General features: G+C 39.1%; 1 protein-coding gene across 1 annotated transcript in view; it reads left to right on the top strand.

Moving 5' to 3' along the window:
* Positions 1-24,713, top strand: part of ADAMTS5 (ADAM metallopeptidase with thrombospondin type 1 motif 5) — a 47,554-nt gene that overhangs the window by 15,811 nt on the left and 7,030 nt on the right. Inside the window, exons 3-7 of the mRNA XM_038581284.1 lie at positions 8,143-8,310; positions 16,503-16,786; positions 18,014-18,197; positions 18,543-18,718; positions 20,749-20,924. Coding sequence (XP_038437212.1) covers positions 8,143-8,310; positions 16,503-16,786; positions 18,014-18,197; positions 18,543-18,718; positions 20,749-20,924 — 988 coding nt within the window. The remainder of the gene's footprint in view (positions 1-8,142; positions 8,311-16,502; positions 16,787-18,013; positions 18,198-18,542; positions 18,719-20,748; positions 20,925-24,713) is intronic.

The raw sequence follows: 24,713 nt of genomic DNA, 5'->3' as shown, positions 1-24,713 counted from the left end.
ACGTAATTTCCTCCTGTCCCTTTTATTAGGCACTTACCACTTTCCAGGTTGGGAAGTGACCTCAGTTTTGCTAGAGTGCTTTGAATCTGCTTGAGCCCATTCCCAAACAGGCAGTCTGCTTCATGTACATGGTGTAAATATGTGACTATGCTCAAAATGGAAAGCATGGAGAAAATTCCCAGGCTGTTCCATTATTTTTCTACTTTATTTCTTCTATCCAGAATAAGAGGATATATTTGATGAAGAGTAATGCTTTCACTAATGACTTAAAGTCTCTCATGCAGGGCCCTGCCACTGCTTCTCTCAGCACATAGTGGTTTAAAATTCAAAGTTGTATTTGTTGTTGTTTTTTTTTTTTTTTTTTTTTAGATTTTATTTATTTATTCATGAGAGACACAGAAAGAGAGGCAGAGACCCAGGCAAAGGGAGGAGAAGCAGGCTTCATGCAAGGAGCCCGATGTGGGACTCGATCCCAGGAATCTGGGATCAGGCCCTGAGCCAAAGGCAGATGCTCAACTGCTGAGCCACCCAGGCATCCCTCAAAGTTGTATTTGAATCAAAATTTCCTTTGATCTTTATTCCCCCATCTAAAAAAATTTTCCTAACTTGAAAATTAACATGTAAGATAGAGGCAAGTCTGAAGTACCTATGTTACACCTTCTCTGTCCATCATGAAAAAAAACCGGAATGTCAGTGAACATTTCTGAATGGTGACTCTTTTCCTGGACCACATGTCTATGAACACTTCTCTTTTCCTGCTAACTGTTTCTTTAAAAATTATAAAAATAAAAAGAGCTAGACTTGGGAGGTCTCTAGTCAACTGATGCCAATATTGGCTTTTGGACAATGGATTTGGTAAGTATTGACTGTACACAGGCAGTAATAATTTGTCTTCCCCCTTGCTGTTCTGTATGTGTAAACATTAACCAAATCATTAGGACATTCTAAAAAGTTGCTTTACACTATCGAGAACACAGTCCCCATCCCTATGCCTTGAGTGGAGGCAAAAATCTGGTTATGGCCATTTTACAATCCAAGTGTGAACTGTAGAAAGCTTTCAAATGAATGTAAGTTTGCATTTTGAGTTTATATTTTTTAACTTGTCAAACTTTTATGATTGGCTTGTAATAATAAAAGATTTCACCTGCTGCACACATGGCTCTTCAAAATAATAATTTTATTGATGTTGGGCCAGCTTCTAATATGCTAGGGGGAACAATCTGATTTTATTTAGACTAATGAAAGCCATAATTTGCAAACTTGCTGAAGCTCGGCTTTATAGTAGTTAATCGTAAAATGTGCTAAGTGAATCTCTCCACCATGAAAGACTCCAAACGGCTTCCTAAGCTAAAGTCAGGCGATTTAAAAAGCCAAAGCCAGGAGTGCCTGGGTGGCTCAGTCGGTTAAGCGTCTGCCTTCGGCTGGGGTCAGAATCTCAGGGTCCTGGGATCGAGCCCTGCGTGGGGCTCCCCTCTCAGTGGGGAGTCTGCGTGTCCCTCTCCCTCTGCCCCCAACCCCACCCTCTCGCTTGTGCATGAGAGTGCTCTCTCTCAAATAAATAAATAACATCTTCAAAAAAAAAAAAAAATCAAAGCCAAGTATTCAGCTAGAGGCTAAGGAAGTGGCTGAGAGGCAACAGCATGGCAGCCTGTGTTTTGCTGTGGTTAGAGGAGGTCTCTGGTTGTGCTGATCTGTGTGGGACTGGGCTCCCATGGATGATTAGATTAAACACGGCTGTGTTTTGAAAAGCTGCGGAGGCCCGAGAAACACCATGGACCGAAGCCGATGCCCAGAGTCAGATGTCAGGACTGACTTTGAGATGTGAAGTGAAAGGAAACGAGGATTAAACTTGGTATTTACCCCCAAACCTATAGCTTTAATCAACATGAACTGGGCTTTTTTTTTTTTTTTTCCTCTATCTAGCCTGGAGCAATGCCACACTATGTCTTTCTTGGCCCCCAGATGAAAGGTGGGAATGGGCCTTTACTATACGTCCAGCAGCGCTAAGAGATTTAGTGTTTAGTATCACTTCTGTATTTTTTTTCATCCTATCCGAATTTCCATTTCTCTCCAGAAGGCCTAGAGATTGCCTGCCACATGTGTGGAAATTCAAGTTGAAGGTCATATAAAAAAGAAATCTATCATGAATGTCATGCATGGTTTCTTTCCTTCTAACGATTAGCAAATTTCCCCCCTTCTCTCCCAAATCGAGGGGGTCTAGTAGTATCAAAATTTAATAAAGCTACTTGAGATTAGAGTACCTGTAAGTAAAAGCATAACAAAGCCAGGATAATGGTGAGAAGAGTGAAGTTAGCTTACAGTCCCTGGGCCTTTGATATTTGTCAAACAGATTTTCTAAGCACTTCGCATCTCTTATATCATTTAATCCTCACAAAATCCCAGGGGTCAGTACTCTGAGTGAGTCACCCAAGAGAGGAAGAAACTGTCACGCAGAGGTATAAATCTTTTAAGAAATTTCTAAACCTGTCTGAGGTCAACAACTAGTAAACTGCTAGAGTAAGATTTGAACCCAGTTCCCCTGGCTCTAAAGCCCAAGATTGTATTGCTATCCTTTTTTTTTTTTTTTTTAAGATTTTATGGATTTATTCATGAGAGACTTACAGAGAGAGGCAGAGACATAGCAGAGGGAGAAACAGGCTTCCTGCAGGAAGCCTGAGACAGGACTCGATTCCAGGACCCTGGGATCACAACCTGAGCCTAACTAAGGCAGACACTCAACCACTGAGCATGCATCAACCCTGGCGTCCCTGTTGCTATCCTGTAATGGTTTGTTCGTGTTCATTTTCCAGGAGATAATCCTGAAAATTTGATTCAAAAGGATATGGATGTGTAGCTAGTTATAGGTAAAAACATTCAGTTTTCTTCCTCCCAAATTATAGAATGGATACAACATTTACCATTTATGTTTAATGTTTCGAAGTGGGAGTTTAAGAACTTTATGCCTTCTACATAAGGATGTGCATTTGAATAGACATTATGATCCAATTGTTGGAGCTCCTGGTTCTCTCCAAGGATTCTGGATTCTGATCCCATGTGAGCTATTGGCTCACTCTTCAACCCCTGGCAAGACCTTCTTACACCTCAATAATCCCAGCTGGAAAATTAGGTAAAATAAAAACATGACCTCATTAAGAAACAGATGCTTCATCTGAGCAGGGTTTTCTTAAATAAACACATTACGGAGCTTCTTGTGACATTTCTTTTAGGATGTGGTGCTGTGTCCCCTTGTCCATTGGTCAATCTGGGGTCAAGAGACAAGAGTTTGAAATTCTGTTTAATTTTCAGACCAAAGTTTAGAAAAACAAGCAAATTTTCTTCCTGAGGTTAATGTGATAAGTCAGCCTTAGTTGTACAGTGATACGTGAGCTGAATAAGAAGTTGGACCAACATTTTCCTTTATAGTAACCTGTCTTCACCCGATGTACAGGATCTCAGATTTTCTAACATCAGATTCATCTGTGAATTTCAGGAGGCAAGATACTTTTTAAGTCTATATTGTGAATATCAGAGATAAAATTTACCTAATTAAATGTCACCCATTTGCCTTTAAAAAGACAAACTTCTCGATCATACTTGAGAAATTACTGAGTGACTGATTATTTGCTAATTCTGAGATAACAGTGTAATTCAGACTCTTACCCTATAGACTTTGCTTTGACATAATTTACTGTGAAATTCACTTCCTTAAGGTAATCCAAATAAACCCCTTCCTGATGTCACACTGTGTCGTGGGCACCCATTAGCAAGACTGTTGTATTTGTGATAGGGTTTAGTATCTATTAAGAATAGATTAGTATTTTCTCCAAAATCATTTGCAGTTTACATGTTGAATTTTAATAATGATTCCAAAACGCAAAGATACAGTTCTGAGGTCTGCATCACATGCGAAAACATTGGATTACACAGTTGCATTATTCTTTGGGCTTCCCTCTCACTCCTATAATACCTTTTATTTTCCTATTTCATATATAAATACCAATGCCATTAACAAGTGCACCCACTACTCAAGTGTGTTTGTTCCTTAATTGCCTCAGGATTTGAGGGGAGAGGTTTCCAATTCCATCAATCAAGAATTAAAGATTGACTAAGAAAGATAGCATCGTCAACAAGATTACTTGGCGAAAGCAAACAAACTGTTCTTCAATTGTTTGCTTGTCTACAAAATACAAATACTAATACCTCCAAATACAAATACTAATTCTTCCTTAAAGTGAGACTTTGTGGCCTCTACTTAAAACTCTTGACAGTGAATTGTCGCCTTAAATCTAGTATCTGCATTGTCTCTTCTCAGTAGGGGTTTCCCTGCCAGAACTTGGTTTAGCTTCTTCAAAACTCTTACCTTCGGGGATCCCTGGGTGGCTTGGCGGTTTGGCACCTGCCTTCGGCCCAGGGCGTGATCCTGGAGTCCTGGGATCGAGTCCCGCATCAGGCTCCCTGCATGGAGCCTCCTTCTCCCTCTGCCTGTGTCTCTGCCTCTAGCTCTTTCTGTGTCTCTCATAAATAAATAAATAAATAAAATCTTAAAAAAATTCTCACCTTCAAAACTGCCATGACTCCTCTTCACTCTGCTTTTCTACATTGACTTGAGAAAGAAATATCTGAATTGCCTTTCTCTGTGGGTTTCTTGATTCTTTCACCCTGCCCCCCTCCAAGGACTTCACCCCTCAATCAATTCTGCTCTGTACTGCACTAAAAACTCATTGTGAGATATATCTCAATAAAACAAAAATTAGTTTAGGGCTTGCAAGCATTTCTTCCAATGATTCTTTATTGTTCATGTGCTGTCTTCTTCTCTGGGACACATTTGTGTAAATCCCAGCTGTGCTAATCCTGCCAGAGGCTGCTTATTGGAGAAATGCTTAGCCTCCAATCCACATCTGTAATTTTAAACTTCTCTGTGGGTGATTGATGAACAAACTCTCCCTGGAAAAGGCAGATGTTCTAGGAGATCAGTGACATCACGATAAATTCTGATTAAACCTTCCAAAACACCAACTCGAAATGAATTATATTGTCAGCTACAGCATATTTTAAATTTCCTAGATTCTGGATTCTTCTGGTAATGAGCTTTTAGTATCATGGTGTGTTTTCTCTGATGTGAGCATCCTTTTAAAAGAGCATGTGTTAAAAAAAAAAAAGAGCATGTGTTTTTATATGTATCTTGCCATTTCAGGGCTCAAAGATATGGGCTAATGTCAGACTGACATTAGGTGTCTTAGCATAGTGGTTGGGGGATCACATTTGAAAATAACCACATCTTTTGCTGTTCACAGGCCTTAGTATGACTGTCACGTCTCTCCTGAAGAGCATCCAAACATCTCTCACATTGATCTTCCATTTTAATTCCTGTCCAGCTCCTGAAGGGAAGTCACATGGGTCTCTCTCACTGTGCCCTGGTTCCAGCTACTGGAACCAGCTGCTGTTTCTGTGGGTGCTTAAATGTTCTTCACATTGACCATGACTCCTGTTGTCCTTGAGAGAGCATGCCTCTCCCAGCCAGCTGACAGACTTTCTTCATGGAGGACAAAACATTCCTCCAAAGAATCTGTCTCTCAGTTGACCCTCAAGCAGTCCATTCCTGACTCACTTTTGCAGATCTCACAAAACTCACATCTTCATTTAGCTCCTACTGAAGTAGAACTAAGATTTGTTCATGCCCAGAATGGCAATCTTTTCTGGTTGCCATACGAAAATTCCTTATACGTATCTTTGGCAGCAATTAAGTCACGTTGATAAATTAGTAAATTTAGGAAGCATGAAATTCACAATATTATGCCAAGCCACATGCCAAAAGATTCATAAAACGATACCAAAATATTTTTAAATAAACGGCTTTGCTTATATAATTGAAATCTTTTTTAAAAAATTAGATGCCTCACCATTCTGTATGAAAGAAAAAAAATGAGGTACTCTGACAGGTTTCTCAAAGCCAATTTGGTGTTTGCTACACAGCCTGTATTTTAAATCAGAAATCTGAAATTTACTCTCCAAATGAAGTGAGAATCACTTGGATGCTATAAAAAAAATTCATCTGGAAAGTGCCATTTGTTTAGATACATTTGGAGGAAAAGACTGTTGCTTCATTAAATAAGTGTGGATATCTTATGAAATAGAATGCAAAATCACATGCTTTTCTAAAACATAAAAACCTGGATTCAAATAAATGTTATGTGGCATAGAATGCAAAATCACATGTTTTTCTAAGACATAAAAACCTGGATTCAAATAAATGTTATGTGGCAGAGGTCACCTCAGGCCACTTCCCCTCTCTCTCTTCTATGCCAGGGGAAAAAAACTTAAGTGTGAAATTTCCACACAAATCCCACAATGTTAGCTGATAAAGATTCTATGATGGAAAAGTTCAAGAAGCGCAGAGTGCCCTCTCAACGAGTGTTAGAGGTGCTTGGTAACTTTAAGCCATTTTGACCGGGGCATGATGAAAGGCTCTGTTTTCTCTGAGTTGCAGGTGGCATGAAAAAAATCAACATACCACCCCAAAATTGGATGAACTCCTGCCGGTTTTTTGTATGTTATTTGGGACATACTTCACAGACTCTGATGCACATTCACGCTACTGAGCAAATAAAACGTGAGGGCAGGAGGGTTTCCCACAGAAAACTTGCTAGGCTGGCAAATGCTATGGAAGTAAATAACTGCATAAATACCATAAAAATGTGGAGCTTTGGAAGGTCACTGAGCCCTAGCCACTTAATTTCAGCCACAACAGCAAGCAGCTGCTCGGTGGACAATTTTGTTATGAGGTGTTGGTGATTTAACAAGTTGGCCAAAAGTAGTTGGAATGTGGCATGAAAGATTTCATCTCTGTTGGGTTTTACTGTTGCATACTGGACTTTTTTATTTTTTATTTTTTGGCAGAATGGCCAAAGTCCCTGCCTCTGGCATACAGGAACCCAAAGAAAATGCATTAATCACTTTTCTGTAGTATTTTATACACCCTTTTTAATACTTTGTGTATGACTCTATAAAGCTTTACAGAAAAAAGAAAGAAGAAAGAAAGAAAGAAAGAAAGAAAGAAAGAAAGAAAGAAAGAAAGAAAGAAAGAAAGAAAGACCCCAAGCAAGCGACAAGGGTCTACTTGTCTGCTGCTTCGAATCTCTACCAACTAACGTCCTATTTTTTTTTAAGCAGCATTAAATAAATTATTTAATTATTTAATTATTTCCATTATTTACTGGAAAATGTCATTTTATCCTTAGACTATGTGAAAATTAATCTTATATAATAAAAAACTTTTGATTATAAGAATATGGTTGGGATACCTAGCTTGGTAGACTAGCCATGCAATGCAATGTGGGATTGCAGATACCCATCTCACTGAGCAGCTTGAACAATACTTATCTTTCTAGCATTTGTTTTCTCTTCAAGCTCTAACATTCCATGATGGGCATCTTGGTATTTTAGACATGTCTTCAATATGCCATTTACTTATGGGAAGAGTAAACATGCAGAACTTTCTAAATAAATAATTGAAAGGGTGAAAGCAAGTGTACCTTTGCCTGAGGTCTGCAAGTTCATAATTTCACTTCTCTTTCTTTTCTCCCCTGGTCATGTTTTGGATAGCTACCTATTAATTCGGCCAAGGAAATAGAAGTCACTGATATTCAAAAACCATCTATTAAGTGTTTGCAACTTGCAGAACATTGAGTTAAATGCAGACATTTCCACAGTGGATGGAGGAGATGCACTCTGATCTCATGGGGCTCATGGTTGATCAGAAAAGGCGGAAAATTAGACAAGTAATCAAAATAATATGCAGTGAGGGCTATGACATAATTCCACAGTTGCCTTGCAAATTCTGGATTCTAAATAAGGCCTGTTTCTCCATGTCATTGAGCATGTGTGATCCAGATGGATTATGGGAACGTCCACTCCTCAGTGTAATTTTTTCAGTTTTCCCCTAAATGTTCACCGAAAGTGACTGTTCTGACTACATACAGCTTTAATTTCCCTGGGGGGCCCAGTCTGTGCATGAGAAGGCAGTTAAAATGAACTCATGTACATTTGGGAGGGAGCTGGGAAACCCAGTGCTAGTGTAATTGTCACAGAAATGTAGAAATGCAGAATCATTCATTATTGCACACCTTCTCTTCTCTGCCTTAGGACATCTACTTGGCCTCTCCCATGATGATTCCAAATTCTGTGAAGAGAACTTTGGTTCCACAGAAGATAAACGCTTAATGTCTTCTATCCTGACCAGCATCGATGCGTCCAAGCCCTGGTCCAAGTGTACTTCAGCCACCATCACAGAATTCCTGGATGATGGCCATGGTATGTGTCATTTAAGACAACATGGGCTCAAGAACAAAACTTAGAGGGGATTCTTACCAGTGTTACTTTATGACATCCTCATGAAACCCACCATGCCCTCTGAGACGATGGTTGTTTAGATAGGGTCAGAAAAGGAGCAGAGAGGGAGTGTCTGTTGGTGTATGATGCCAACGTCCTTGGTGGCATTATAGCTATGGTATTTTTTGCTTTGGAATTGAAAAGTTCAAAAGAGAAGCAGTGTGGGAGACCACACAGAATGTCCTAGCCAGTGCCCTGAAAGCCTGGCTTTTATTCCGTCTTTCACCACTAGCTTCCTGTGAGAATGTTGGCAGACATCTTGTTTCCCTGCTATTAATATATGACTCTCAGAATTATTTGTTACATGCCTATTATAGGGGTGTGGTTAAAACGTAGGTGACAATTCTGTTGGATCCTCTTTACAGGCAACGGAAAACAAGGAAAGGAAGCTCTTTAGATTTGCGTTCACTGGAAGGATCTGGCTTCATCCTGACAGCAGATTCTCCAGGAAGTAGAGTGAAAACAGCAGAACAGAAAGAGAAAATCAATCTGAATAGTGGGGAAACACTTTAAGCACTTCAAGAAAAAATCTTTGGCTTTATCCACTAGATAGAGTCCAAGAGCATAACCTACTTTATTAAATTCTATAAATCTAGGATTAGTTTTGTAAATTATGTAAAGATACCAAAGAAGTCACAGTTTCTAGAAATAATAAATTCTGGCCCTTAAGTAATCTTCAAAACAAGATGTTGCTAATTTCCTATCATCCCTATGACTTGAAACGACTAGAAGCATAGGAGGATAGATGCGTTAGAGTTGAAGTAGTTCAAATACAGAAACCATGTAGTTCAAGTTTCTCATACTATAGAAATGGACATATTCTCGTTCCTTTTTTTTTTCCTCTTAAAATGTGTCTCTCTTCCAAAACTGGTGGTTGAACTGAATATGACAGAAATTTTTTATCATAATAATCGTCCATAAAGTTATCTCATGACGTATAGTTTAGAGTTAGCCAAAAAGAGTCCTGTGGTAGTAGTTTTTCCTAGTTCCACAAAGTTTATGGCCTGATATTTCATAATATCTTAGTGCGCTAGCCATCGTGAACTTTGGCTATGTAATGTCAAAATAATTGATGTATTCAACTCTTTTCAGACAAAAAAAAACAAATTCTGCCTCACAGATTTTGGTCTCTCACAAGCAAAATCTGTTCACTAACAGTTTTGCCACGTTAGTGGTGGTGTTTTAGCTACTTTAAACTTTTTAAAATAAAACATCTTATTCCTGAGAACAATCCAAGCTTAGCCTGGTTTAAAATTTCCCTCAATACAAACTGTTCTCTGCTCATTGAAAGGACATCCCAGTAGCTCAAAGATTTAGAAAAAAAATACTAAGAATCAGTGTATTAGGCTTTCCCTTTAGACTAATAATAAGTGGTGATTTTCTGCATAGCTAAGTTTACAGTGCTGATTTAATGCTGATAAAGTCCTGCAATGAATGTTTACCTAATTATCTGCCTATCCGCATTGATCAAGTCAATATCTAACAAAGTCCCTCTTGGGTGGAACCCTAGTATCCACTCTTAATATTGCTTTTGCTGCGTTTTTGTCAGGTTTTCTGAAAATGAAATAACATTAATATTTTGTTTCAGAATCACACATTACACATTCCAAAAGTTTGAGCTAAACGTTGAATCCCTAAATGAATGGATTTAGTTGCTAAGGCAGCAAATACTTATGGCTAAAATGGGACCAATTTTTTTTTCCTGTGCAAGTATTAGGTCAGCTAATTACAATGCTGTGCAGAAGTTTGTTCCTATTGCCATAATTTTGGAGTGATTCATTTATTTCATGTTTGTGGAATTCATGATCTTACTTTTTGTGCAGTAAATATGCTTTCAGTATTGTCTTCATTTCTTAACATGACTTCAGTATTTAAAAGAGTCCACATTTAGATTTTTAACGCTTTTGCAACAAATCTACATATTTTATACGTCTCGCTGTGTCCATCCCAGTGATCCTGATGGCAGATAACAACCAAGAACATACAGTTAGTAGATGTAGATTTTATTCACTTTTATTCACTGGCGCTAGGTAAAATCTTATCTGAATTTCCCATGGATATGTTAAATAAATTGAGGAAATTAGCGAAATTCTTGGAACAGCACAGTCTCATAGTCTACTCATTAATTAACTCATTTCATCAAGCTTCGACTCTCTCACTTTTGAATATGTTGGTTAGACAGTCTTGTATTATAACCAAAACACACACACACACACATACACACACCAATTTTATCAGTAGCCTATAATGAATAAAGTCATTTTAGAATATAGAGAGCCAAAGAAGGCAATAGTACAGTGGCAAAGCTCAGTTATGCTCATTTCAAAACAGCACACACAGATACTGAAGCAGGGGGATGCTCTAAGCACTGTCATTTAAATGTGAATTCAAACAATTTAGTAACTTTTACACTGCCACCAAAAAACTGACATAACTCAGTTTAAGTAAAAGTGTGATGGGAATTAGTAAGATGATTTTGAGATGGTCGAGGCTCTGACGTTTCAATTTCAGAGTTTAGGAGAGAACCAGAGAGAACATCAAAGTCCTAGAGGAAAGGAAAACAAACAAACAAACAAACACATCTTTCTTAGAAGACTTGACTGATACCAAGAAACCATATGGTAAAGCCCTTTTACTTCGCTCATAGGATATCACTTGGATTTCCATCCAGAGCCCATTCATTCAGAGTTAATAGAAATGGTTCTACAGTTTTTCAGTATTAATTTTCGAGGCCATAGCAATTTTAAGCAATGAAATAGTCATGGCAGAGGGCTGGGGCAGGGGTACTTTAGACAGGTAGACTGAGAACAAGAAGGGATATCATTTTACAGTAATAGAGAAACCAGAAATGCTGTAAAATGTAGCCCTAAATCATTAAAAGCTCAGAGGCCTGGCACCTTTTTCCCAAAGGTCAAAAACCGGTATCACACCACCATAATCCCTTAAGGTACCTCTGTATTTCCGCATCAATACTCAGAAAGAAGTGATTTGCAATTATCAAGAAATTGTGATACTAATATAAGGGAGAAAAGCCATTGATATTTTTAGGGATATGCTCTCACAAAATGTATGCAATTCTTAGATGGGACCTAAAGAGTTCCTTATCTGGAAAATCCATTTATGGATAATAGCTCATCTGTCTCCCTCTCGCCTCCAGCAGTGCTAGAAAAAATGAGGTCTTAAAGCACAACTAAATTCAAATCATTTGATTTGTTTTTAAAACTATTAACCATAAGTAGCTGGACATTCGTAGTGCTCTCCCACTGCCAAATTTAAATTCGTTAATACTGAGTGCTTCCTGATGATTTAGTTCCAAGCACTATGTAGCAATTCAGTTATGGTTGAAAAGTCAACGTGCACACTCTAAAATAACTATGCCTGCAGATTTGTGATTCAGAAAAGGAGAAGCCATGTCTCAGGGGAACACCCCACCACCAGCCTTGCCAAGATACTTGTAGACATTCTGCAGTGTTTGTACAAGTTAGCTTTAGGCAAGCTGGCAAGGTCTGTGAGCCCCAGAATTGAAGATAAGCCCCGGCAGGGGAAATTGTGCAGTGAAAGCAGGTTATTGAATTTCCTTTCTCAAATGCTAATAACCTTGAAGCCAAGAAAGATAGCCGTGTCCACTGTATCCCTAAGTCCCCGGTGCCAGGTGATGAGAAAGGCCACCTCCCAAACAGGCACAGCTCAAGAACCCCTTTGGCACCAACTGCTAAGGCAAATCTAGAGACAATTTTGAAATATTAACATGCGGTATGTTTAAAGAGCTAAGTTTATAGCCGTCTACTAAACATAGGACTTTGGAGATAAAATGGTGTTAGAAAACCAGTTCTCTGAATCCTTTGTCGGTGTAGACTATAGGCTGGTAATAAATAAGACCTTAACATTCAGTATGTAAAGTAGTACTCCTAAAATTCAAAGTCCATCATGATCATATCTTGATTTACACAATAAACATGTTCTTTGAAAGAATCTGCCAATAAGACATATTTTAAGAACATGGTGACCTGTGTTTTTAAAAAGGAGACTTTTTCATCTAATTTCCTTGGCATTACCTTTGCTCAGCAGGGCACTTAGAGCTTGTGACAGTTTCACAAAGAGACCCTTGGGATTGCTTTTGGTCAGCAACCATGATCTGTACATTTCCATGTCCTTAAGTTTTCTCTGTCAGCTGGTCCATAATGCATCGGTTTCTCTTTTATGTTAGGCATTCAAATGAAGACGTTAAAGAACTTTGAGTTGCCAGGCCAGGGAGATATGCCTGGAAGTAAGAGGGGAGAGTTTGCAATGGACGAGTTTCATTAAGAATATCAATTGATAAAAAAAAAAAAAAAGAATATCAATTGATCTCTGATACACCATGGATATTTAGGCCAATGCCTAGTTTCATGCTTATGTATTGGAAAGGACTGAAGTAATCATAGTGTTAGAAACAGATAAGACAATATGAAAAAGAATAGAGAAGGACTAACTTGGGTCTGATAATTTTCATTAATCATTAAAATAAAGGACAAACAGTGCTGGCATCAGATACAAAAAAAGCCAACAATTTTTCTGCTCCGTTTCCCGGGGGGGCATGGCATAACTTCCATCACCATTAGCATACTCTGTGGCCAGCAGAGATTACCACTTTCTTTCTTTTGTTTGTCACAAGTCACTGCCTTTTGCTTTTTAATTTTTTTACCTTCAAGCATTTAACTGAACATGGATGGTAAAAACAAATATGCAATACGGACACATTTCTGTTGTCTTTCTTTTGGAAACTACCCATTATTATACATAGGAAATGTTAAAACAAAAGAAAAGAAGGAAGCAGTGGGGGAAAGAAAAAACAGGTTGGCAGTGTGCGGAAAAGGACAAACAGGCAAAATATTGGCAGCAAAGCCCAGATAGGATCTCAGACTAGGATAAAGTGAAAAATATGTCGAGTAGATAGAAAGAAGTGGTTGAGAATAAAAGCCAAGCAGATTAGGAAAAGTCAGCAGGTAGATTGGCTGCCTTTAGAGCTCAATACAAACGATACTGAAAGATTGACAGATTTCCTCTTTCAATCTTCCCCCAAACTGTAACATTAAAAAAAAAGGACAGTGTAAATCCAGTTCTCTATTACTTAGATTTTGAATGTTTTATGTCGTGAGATTCAGAATCAAGATTCTAGATTGATTTTTTTTTTTTATTGTTCCGCAGCACAATGTTGGAAAGCATTCCATTTGGTAGAGGTGTCTGTACCTATTTTATTGCAAAAGGACATAACTTAACATATAGATACAATTGATAGAGGGTATATCTCAGGGTAAACAGGAACTAATGCAGCAACAAATCTGGTAAGAACATTGGAAAAATAAATTAATGGCAATTCTGAAATAAATCATTTGATTATAAGTATGAAGTCATCCCCAGGTGATCTCTGAGGGAAAAATATAGAGCTGAGATCTGGCATTTTTAATAGCAAAGCAAATGTGTTACTCATTTTTAAAACTTACATTTTGGACCTGAAACTAATGTAACATCATGTGTCAGCTATACTCAAATCAACGAAAAACAGAACAAAACCTACACTTTGGTATTAAGCTTTTTAAAAGAGATGTCACATCTTGGAGTCTCCTTGTTCTAGGTTGATTTCAAATTGAATTATACGCTTCTTTCTGCTCATCATGTCCCAGTGAGGTAGAAAGATGTCAGTGACTCCAAGTCCACGAAGAGGTGGTGAGTTATTTTGGCTCAGGAGGAACGAGGTGGACTCATGCCACATGTGCCCACACGTGTTAAAGACTTCCCAGCTAATCCTGCGTTACGCAGTCTGATGGTTCTGTGCTTTTTAGTAAAATAAAAGTTTCTTAAAACAGCACTTTTGAAGAATTGGAAAGCATTCTTGCTGTCTCAGAGATTTGTTGACAGTCTTGTAACATCAGCAATGTGTCAGGCATTCCCTGGCTTATACAATCTTCTTTTTTTATGTAGCAGTGAAGATAACGCTTCTCTTGGAGTTATCATTGCCTAACCTTACCATTTTCTAAACAAAGCTTAGTGAGGGTTTACTGTCATTCTTTCCTATTGACTTGACGCTGATGTTTTTCTTTTAACTCGATGTTTTTCTCCCAAAGTTCTCTTTGGCTGGATACTTATTTTTAATGCTTTCTCTGGCTTGCCTTCAGAAGCTTTACCTCTTCAAACGTTCTGGCTCAGAAATTAAATAGGAACTCTGCTCTGTATTCATTTTCATATAATGCGCCCATCACAGATTGACAAATTCTAAGGTATTCACTTTGAAGAAACTTGAATGTAGTTGTAAAAACATTTGTAGTATACTTAGAACATGCTGACTCTTCCATATCTGGGCGGAAAGGCAGATTGAAATGTGATTTTCTTTTGTTAAGTAAAAAAGAACAACTCGAAAATATCTAAAATCCTTAAATATGTTGAGCATAGTATCAACTGTCATTGTTTTGTATTTTTCTAGTCACCCTTTATCTCTCAGTGATTTTTACCCTTAGAGTATGACAATGAGAAGAGAAACATTTCACAGAGCTTGAAAATCAGTTAGGGAGAGGTTAACTAATTTGGTCAAAAACACTCAGCCGCTTAGTGTTTTGCCAGAATTAGACTTTGGACCAGGTGTTTCTACCATAAGGCATGATATCCACTATTTAAAATATCTCCCCACATGCTTGCCCAGTCAGCAATAAAACAAGGAATCTATCCACGTGCTGAGCAGAGGCGAGATGGTGTATGATGTCTATGACGAGGAAGGCAGGCTCTGAGCATAAACCTCTATTAGCTATGTGACTTTGGCTCAGTGACTTATTTTTTCATTTCTCAGTTTCCTTATGTGTAAAATAAGGAAAATATTAGAAGCTGTTTCGTAGGGTTCTTATGATGATTAAATAAGTGAATATATTTAATGAAGTAGAACGGTGTAAATATGTAACAAATATTTGTTATTTTTAGTACTATTAATAATTGTCTAGCAAATCCCAAAATCCCAAGTAAACCAAAATATGCAGAAGCTGGTAGGTGATGTGCATGCTCCCATGGGCCCAGAGAAAATTCATGGTGTTAAACTGGGTGGGGATTAGGGAAGCTTTTGAGGGGAGGGAAGGCATGTATCAGCTTTTGAATTTGCATTGTCCACGAGTGTACCCACTTCTATTGACCCCCAACCTTTACATCCCCCATATTACTAGATAAGGAGAACACCAACGTATTTGTGCAAAACACTTTGAGCACCCAACAACTACTAGTTGCATTAAAGAATAGACCTAAACAAATAACAAAGAAGAATTAAAAGATGGGCTTCATCCTAAATTATCAAAGATTATGTCTTTTCTTTGCCCTCTGCGCTTTTATTCTGTTTGAAGAATAAAAGAAAGTCTTTTAAGGACTTTATTAAAGTCTTTATTAAAGAAGTCTTGAAGTCTTTATTAAAATCCATGTAAGTCTAGAAGAAATACTTCTTCTATTTTCTCCACTGTATTGGGAGACCCCGGGGGAGGATGAATCTGAGTCATTTTTGTGTTTTCCCAATATCTAGTATGTTTGCTAGAACATTATAAGTGCTGACCACATGCTTGTTGAGTGCAAGAATGAATGAGGTCTCGCCTTGTTATTATTTATGAAATTAATGGAGCAGGGACTTGGGTGGGCACATAAGGAAGAGAAAAGCTGAAAGGAGAAAAGAGTATAAATAGAGTACATATATAAACTCTGTTTCCTAGAGTTGTAAATGCTTAGGTACTACTACAGCTCTTGTTGTTGTTGTTGTTGTTATGTCTATTCTATTATTTCCTCTAGGTCCACCCCAATTTCTCCTAGACCCTCAGCATAATGGCTATTTTCACAAGTAGTTATTACAAAATAATTGTATTTGATCATGCACTGCCATCCTGACAGGTGCCCCAGAGCACACAGCCCATTGACGAGCCTGGAGAGGGGGTTGGTGAATGCAGAGGCACCCGTGTCTGTCCCCTTGGGCTCCCCTCTCCAGGGCGTCGGCCTGCAGATCTGTGGGTGCACGATGCTCCCACGCCAGCTGGCGGGCTGCATCTTCAGATCCATGATTTTAGTTTTTTGACACCTCTACACAGAGCCGTGGCCCATCTCGGTTATTCTTTCAGGTAACTGTCTGCTGGACCTGCCACGCAAGCAGATTCTGGGACCCGAAGAGCTCCCGGGACAGACGTACGACGCCACCCAGCAGTGCAACCTGACATTTGGGCCCGAGTACTCCGTGTGCCCCGGGATGGACGTCTGCGCTCGCCTGTGGTGTGCCGTGGTGCGCCAGGGCCAGATGGTGTGTCTGACCAAGAAGCTGCCAGCCGTGGAAGGGACACCATGTGGGAAGGGGAGGATCTGCCTGCAGGGCAAGTGTGTGGACAAAACCAAGAAAAAATATTATTCAGTAAGTGATTTTCTTGTCACGCAATGCCTGGAGAGGCAGGATCTGAAGTACATTCCTGTGACATGTGTGGCTACTATCACCAGAAGCCTTGATTTCCTAGTTAAAATAGTTTTCCTTGAGAGGCCCAAGCAAAGCATTTGCTTGCTCTCCTCTGATTTTCCAAGGTCCAAGGAGAGCACTGACATATGCACGATGCCTCCGTCTTCCAAGACGCTCACACGACCATGCGTTCTCAGATTACCCTGACAGCAGCCAGGAGAAGTTCTTCACCTGGTCCTTCAGCCAAGGAGTTTATGATATTCTTCCTTTTGGGGCTGCTCAGCTTCCTGCTATAAGGTTTCCAGAGTGATAGGCCTAGAGTGTCGTAACAGGGCTCCTTAGTCCCTGCCATGTGAATGCCCGTGGTGTGGGCACATGTGGTATGGATGTCCATGGTGTGGGTGCACGTGGTGTAGGTGTACATGGTGTGAATACCCGTGGTGTGGGCACACGTGGTGTGCATGCCCATGGTGTGGGCACATGTAGTGTGAATGTGTGCAATGTGGGTGCACGTGGTGTGAATGCCCGTGGTGTGAATGCCCGTGGTGTGGGCACACGTGGTGTGAATGCCCATGATGTGGTGCATAGGGTGTGGGTGCACTTCAGTATCTGTCACATTCCCTCTCTACAGAGGACTCCAGTCTAATGAGACATTAAGCCAAATTCAGGTCAGATACATTTATGCATGTGACGGAGGGTCTGGCTCAGGTGGGATGTGTGATGTCAACAAAGGGATGCAGAACTTCAGTGCTAAAGAGGGAGACAAGTGTAAATACAACCAACTATGCCAGGCATCATGCAAAATCTTTATCATCATATATTTTGTTAAAGATGCAGGATCAGAGCTGCCAAGAACTTAGCTATGGTTCAGGTGGTTATTAACAGAAACGTACGGGATCAGAAGGCCCAGAGAAACCAGGAGTGATTCTTGCTGTGCTCAGTACTGCCAGTGAGACATTCAGATCCTAGTGCCAGGGAGTGGCAGGGAGCAGAACAGGTGACTCGCTTAGGATTGGAATTGCACTGTAATTCCAGAATGTCCAAGATCTGTGGCCATGTTCAATGCAGCGAAAGTTTATACCTATGATGGGGTTTCCACCATGGCATTGAATGCAAGTCATTTCCAAATGTACATTTTGAATATTTTTCTCCTTTCTGAGTTAAAATATCTTCCATTTTCCATTTTAGACATCAAGTCATGGCAACTGGGGATCCTGGGGGTCCTGGGGCCAGTGTTCCCGCTCATGTGGGGGAGGAGTACAGTTTGCCTATCGCCACTGCAATAACCCCGCACCCAGAAACAATGGTCGCTACTGCACAGGGAAGAGGGCCATCTACCGCTCCTGCAACGTCACGCCCTGCCCACCTAACGGTACGCTGCTCCCAAGTGTCAGCAACCACCGTGTGCCACATGTAATTTGTATTCTAGCAGTAATAAATGAAGGAGGCTGGAGGAAATAACCTATTAATCTTGCACTTCACGGTTCCACCAGTGTGCAAATCAATAACAAATACATGAGTGATTTTTTTTAAAGCTATTATTACAAACAACTAAGTGTTTAGAGAGTTAGGAAGAAAATAATCGTTGCTTTCAACTCCCGTGTATGGATAAAATCCAACGAGTTTGCATCTTTTCATTAAAATTACTTAAATGCACAAAGACTATATCTAAGTTTCAGAATAGACAAAGGGATAACGTGACATGTTTGTTTTTTAGGTAAATCTTTTCGTCACGAGCAGTGTGAGGCCAAAAATGGGTATCAGTCTGACGCAAAAGGAGTCAAGACATTTGTGGAATGGGTTCCCAAATATGCAGGCGTCCTGCTGGGAGATGTGTGCAAACTGACCTGCAGAGCTAAGGGCACTGGTTACTACGTGGTGTTTTCTCCAAAGGTAACTGCACACTAACTATCCAAAAACAGTAGACGTCTCTGCTGGAAATTATTTGGTAGAATAAAGCCTAGAGATACCAAATACAAACAGTTATTATTTGGGAGGTAACTAGATTTTGGAGGGATTTATTTTATTTTATTGTATTTTTAAGATTTTATTTATTCATTTGAGAGAGAGAAAGAAAGAGCACCAGCTAGGGGAGAAGCAGAGGGAGAGAGAGAGAGAAGCAGACTCCCCGCTGAGCAGGGAGCCCGATGGGGGCTTGATCTCAGGACCCTGAGATCATAACCCGAGCCGAAGGGAGATGCTTAACTCACTGAGGCACCCAGATGCCCCTTTATTTTCATCTCTATATTTCCAAACCCTATATAAAGAACAAAAATTATTCTGTAAACAGAATAAGTAAAACGTGTGAAAAGGTATTTTTGAAAACTCTCCGTCAAGGAAAGTGAGATGTGTTGGGCAGCCCGGTGGCTAGCAGTTTAGCGCTGCCTTTAGCCCAGGGTGTGATCCTGGAGTCCCGGGATCAAGTCCCAGGTCGGGCTCCCTGCATGGAGCCTGCTTCTCCCTCTGCCTGTCTGCCTGTGTCTCTGCCTCTCTCTCTCTCTGTGTCTCTCATGAATGAATAAATAAAATCTTAAAAAAAAAAAAAAAAAAAGGAAAGTGAGATGTGATCTTAACTTCCAAATAGTCTTGAAAACAACTAGAATTTCCTAGGTAAGTTTGTACAGGGAACTGAAAGCAAGAAAGCTTTCTACTTTTCTATCATTTAATTAAGAATTCCTTTGGTGATTTGAGAGGTTTCAAGATCATCATCTCTGACCCAGACCTTTCAACGTCTTGCACTCTTAATATGAATCAATGTCCCTGTAGTTATACACGTTATAATATACGCAAGTAAAATTATCCCTTATTTGTCACAGGTGAACATTTTCTAAGTTACTAACAGTTATTTCTCACAATCAGTGTTCTGCAGCAACTTAAAATACTGTTTATCTAATTTGTAAACAGGTGCTGCATTTAAAAAATCACCTCTGAAATTGGCCTTCAGGTTTGTATGAAAAATTACTGAAAATAAATTAATGCCCAACTCAAGTAATTTAAAAAGTGTTTTATCTTTTTATTGCAAGATAATACATTTTCCTTTAAAAAACATGACAAAGAATAAGAGGAAAAATATCACCTGGAAATGCCACCATCTGGGGAGCTGTGAGCCTTTTGCAGTATTCCCTACTTCAATTTACACAGTTGCATACTCACACACATGTGGAAAGAGTTATATATACACAAATATGAAGTACTTCTGTTTATTTACATGAGACTACATATGTTCTTTATATATGCTCACATGCATATATAAAACCGCAAAGTCCATATTATGTACTATTTTATAACTAGCTTTTTAGATATATACTGATTCCTTTGCTCAAAATATATTCAGTGTCTCCCAGTACTTTCCCGACTTTCCCAGACTCTTCCTACACTACTGTGTCTCTATTTCAGCATTTGAGAATTCAGCACGAGATAGGGAATGTTTTTCAACCGTAACAAGGCTTTGCACACCAGTTTAGATTTTCCAGCATATTACTATAATATCAAGTATGCCACAAGGAAGGATCTCAGCGATCTTGAGCTTGCTCATTTTCTGCTGTCCACACAAGTGACAAGTTGCACAGGCTAAGCCAAATGATTATCGTTGTCGACGTAGAAAGGCAAGACCATGTACCGTGGGATCGTGCTCTACATGCAGAAAGGGAGATGAGTACCTTGGGTCTCCAAGCATATTTTAGAATTAAGCTCCAGAGAGAAAGGGCATAACCCAGATTTATTCCAGATCTTCTTTCTGCCGATACATCAAGGATTTGTCAGTGAGGTACTCTGGGGCCCTGTGGCGTTTGGTTGGTTGGTTATTTTTTGATGCGCTATCCCAGTGAAACGCAAAACTCAAATCAGAACTTGCTATTTTGCCTTGGGAACCAGGGACCTGTGCACAAGTATTTCCTGACGCTGACATGATCCTTGTTATTCAGGTGACGGATGGGACAGAGTGCAGACCGTACAGTAACTCTGTCTGTGTCCGGGGGAAGTGTGTACGAACTGGCTGTGATGGCATCATTGGTTCGAAGCTGCAGTATGACAAGTGTGCAGTGTGTGGGGGAGACAACTCCAGCTGCACGAAGGTGGTTGGCACTTTCAATAAAAAAAGGTAAGGGGATTGAATAGTTGCCCTTATGTGCTTTAGACTCGAAAACCTGAAAAAGGGGGACCTGTGTTACCTCACAAGCTATTTGTGGGGGGAGGTCTAGCATGGCTCTTGTAACACATTATACATGTGAGAACCAAGGAGATGGAAGAGGAGATGAAAAAGTTCTGGTTGCAGAGTGCCAACTCCTGGGGCCTCTGGAAGCAGATAAATGACAGTGGCTCTGAGGTCAAGATCTTGCAGAGTGCGAACCTGCAAAGAAAAACTCTGGGACATCCCCGCTAGCAGTCTCTTGCAGACCTCTTATTTCTGAACATAGTTTTAGGGAAGGATGGCCAGTTTCCATCATAATTATTTTGTTTTACAAACAAATTTTCATTAGGCTGTATGTTTTCTTGAAAAGACCTCTCTCATTGCAAAATGGAAGTTAATTGCAGTGATGGAGACAACAATATCATTTTGTAGTGAACTCTCCTGGTTTAGATCTACTCTGTAAAGAAACATATACGGTAATGTCTGCTTCCTCTATGATCCTTGATTATGCTTTCATTTTAAATATGTAAGTTTAGAAAGTACCAATTTCTGGAATTAAAAATTTTTAAGATTTATTTATTTATTTTAGGTAAAGCAAAAGCAGGCACACGTGTAAGAGTAGGAAGGGCAGAAGGAAAGAAGCTTCAAGCAGACTCCCCCCACTGGTCCAGGACTCTACATGGGGGTCAACCCCATGACCCATGAGATCATGACCTGAGCCAAAACCAAGACTGGGTCGCTTAACTGACTGAGCCGCCCAGGCGCTCCAGGCATTAAATATTATGTTATCAGCTAGGATGAGGGAGCTGGCTAAAAAGTCTGCTGGAATGCAGGATTGTTTTTCTTCTTCACCAAACCACTCTTGATGCTAAGTGGTATTGGTCCAGTGCACTTGTATTCCTGGTGTGTGTGGTGTATCATCTGTATCTGGAGGGTAATATGCAAACCAAATTAACAATAAGGATTCATTAAAACAATCTCATGCCATGTTATTGTGGAAAACTGGAAATTATCTTTGATAAAATTTTAAAAATGGCATGGCTGAAGAGTTTATTCTGAGTTTATTTTTTTTATTCTTTTTTTTATTCTGAGTTTAAATACGCATTACTAATCCTATTCGCTAGTGACTTAGTAATTATTCATCCAATTGTATTGAGCCATCTTTGTAAAATACCCTGCGTGTCAATCATATACTGCATTTTTATATTGCAAAGGTACAATACACCTTACACATGATGAAGTTTACCTTTTTGTTTTACAAATGAGGAACTGGGACTCTGAAAGTTTAAAGCTTATCTAATTTTGCATGGTTGATGAATTCCAAAGCGAAGGTTATATCTTAGGTCATAAGATAAAAAAAAAAAAAAAAAAAAAAAAAGAAAGAAGGAAGGAAGGAAGAGGAAGAAATTCAGGAATCAAAAGGAAATACCTTATGTACCACATGCTATGTATTCTTTTTACATGAAATTAGCCACTTTTTTAAATACTAAACTTGGCATTTTGTTTTTTGGATTGGCAACCAACATCCACACATTTGTTGTCACATGGAAAGATGAAGAAATTCATGATAGCGACAAGTAGTGGGCAGCCTGACAGCTTGCAAATCGATTTGGCCAAGATTACATTATGTGGTACAAATGATCTGTTTATCCAAATAAATTACCTTGGCCTAGTGTGATGTATAAAAAAGGACATTGAACTTGGGACCGAAATCTTTGTAGTCAAGCTCTGGCTCAGTAATTTACAAAGACTGTGTGCTGTCCCAAGAGTCACTTCATTTTTCTCTTTTTCTTTATTTTTTTTTCTATTAATTCTTGAGAGCAGAATGGAATTAATAGCAATTATCTTGTTAGTTAATATTGCTGTGAGGATCCATTGAGATCATGCATACATGCATATTAAAATATTTCATCAAGCTCAAACCTCCTCACAAATATGACTCTAACCTTAATTCACCCTTCTCAATGTCTTTCGTCTCAGTAAATAGCAACTCAGTCTTTCTATTGCTCAGTACCAGGAGAATAAGAGAATCATCTTTTACTGAGGCAATAAGAAATCAAGACACCAGTCCTCCTACTAACCATTGCCTTGTGAAGCTGAAAATACCAACCAATCCTCATAAATCTGAGACAGACTCTAAGGAATAAGGATTTAAAAAAAAGAAGAAGAAAAAACTCTCCTGCCTGATTCCCTTACCCTTCATTCTTTATTTTCTTTACACCCTGACAGGTATCATTTAAACTCTGAATATAACCAGAATGTATTTTCATATAACTGGTAGAAAGTATGGCTGGCAGACGTAAGGACTTTCATGCATGATGATATTGTGAAAAGAGGAAACTAGGAGTAAGAAGCCATGGCTTTTGAGCCTAGCACTTGCCACCAGCTCTGGAGTGCACTTGTTCAAATACTTTAAAACACCTCCACTTTATATGCTTTCTATATAAGATGAGATATTCTCTCCAACATCCCTACTGGTTTTGTTTGCATATGATCTCTTGGCATTAGATACTTAAAAAAAAGTTCTGTAACAAATTCTAATCTAAAATGTATTACAAAACGAAAATAATGAGTCACGTTGGATGGATAAGCCATTATCAGTAGTGTGTCTTCTGTCTCCCAACACAGTAGGAAGCTATGAAACCTGTGTGGCAGTCCCTGTCCGTCAGATGCCCAATGGACAGCGGGCTTCCCTGGGAAGGAGGGAATGGCTGGGCAGGGAAAATATACTTGGATTTTCAGAGTATGAATCAGTTGCCCCATCACCTCTAAACCTGGATAAGAGTTTAGCAGCAGATGACTAAATTTCACACACATCAAACTTCACAGACAATATATTTAAAACAAAACATATAGAGGCCTTATTATAAAATTACTTATGGAGACAAAGATTTTCTCAAATGACTCCTTCTTGGTAAGCCCCCTGGTGCTTAATTAATATTTCTGTCCTAGCATTTTCAAAAGCTCTGCATATGGGAAATATTGATGCCTTTGCCCATTTTCCTGAGCAGATAATGAGTTATTAGAGACTGACTTTATTTGTCATATGATGATTTGGCCCATCATATAGCCTCACTCAATCTATCATGTTTATGGACATGAAGTACCCAAGGAAATTTACTATGGCATTAAAGATTCTTATTTTTTTTCTTTTGATGATACTGGTAGACTATGGTTACCCACTTACAGAATTTTATATTTCATTTGTGTTCTGCTCAAGAAATCCAGAGTTCTAGAGGAAATAGAAGCAGAGCTTCTAATCCGTCTCTAGTTCAACAGTTAAATCCGTGGTTTCCCAACTACTCTGCACATTTGGAACAATTCCCAAAGTCCTGCTGCCACTGCCCCATCCTGACAGATGGGATTTAATTGATCTTGGGTCTGGGGATTTAGATTTTTGAAAGACCTCCATGTGATTTTAATATGCAAACAGTTTGGAGACACATGAATTTAAAGCTTTCTAATGAGATTGAGGGCAGATTTTAGTTTGTCTTTACATATATCTTATTTTGTGCCAGAATGATAGGATTTGATAAGGATGTGTAATGTTTTTATAAATCTTTGAACAAAGTTGGCAGAAACAAAGGCGGATTTTAAAACAAAGGCGGATTGCTAACATCATCCTAATTTTGAACATCATAATAAAAATGCGTACATCATAGTCTGATTACAATTTTATTTTGTTACAAGAAAACTAATTCTTGAAGCCAATTTTAGGATGATTTGAAAGTTATCTAGTTATCTATTTGAAAGTTATCT

This window comes from Canis lupus, chromosome 31 (assembly GCF_011100685.1).
Source record: "Canis lupus familiaris isolate Mischka breed German Shepherd chromosome 31, alternate assembly UU_Cfam_GSD_1.0, whole genome shotgun sequence".
In the NCBI taxonomy this organism is placed as follows: domain Eukaryota; kingdom Metazoa; phylum Chordata; class Mammalia; order Carnivora; family Canidae; genus Canis; species Canis lupus.
This window is presented reverse-complemented; position numbering and strand designations above follow the sequence as displayed.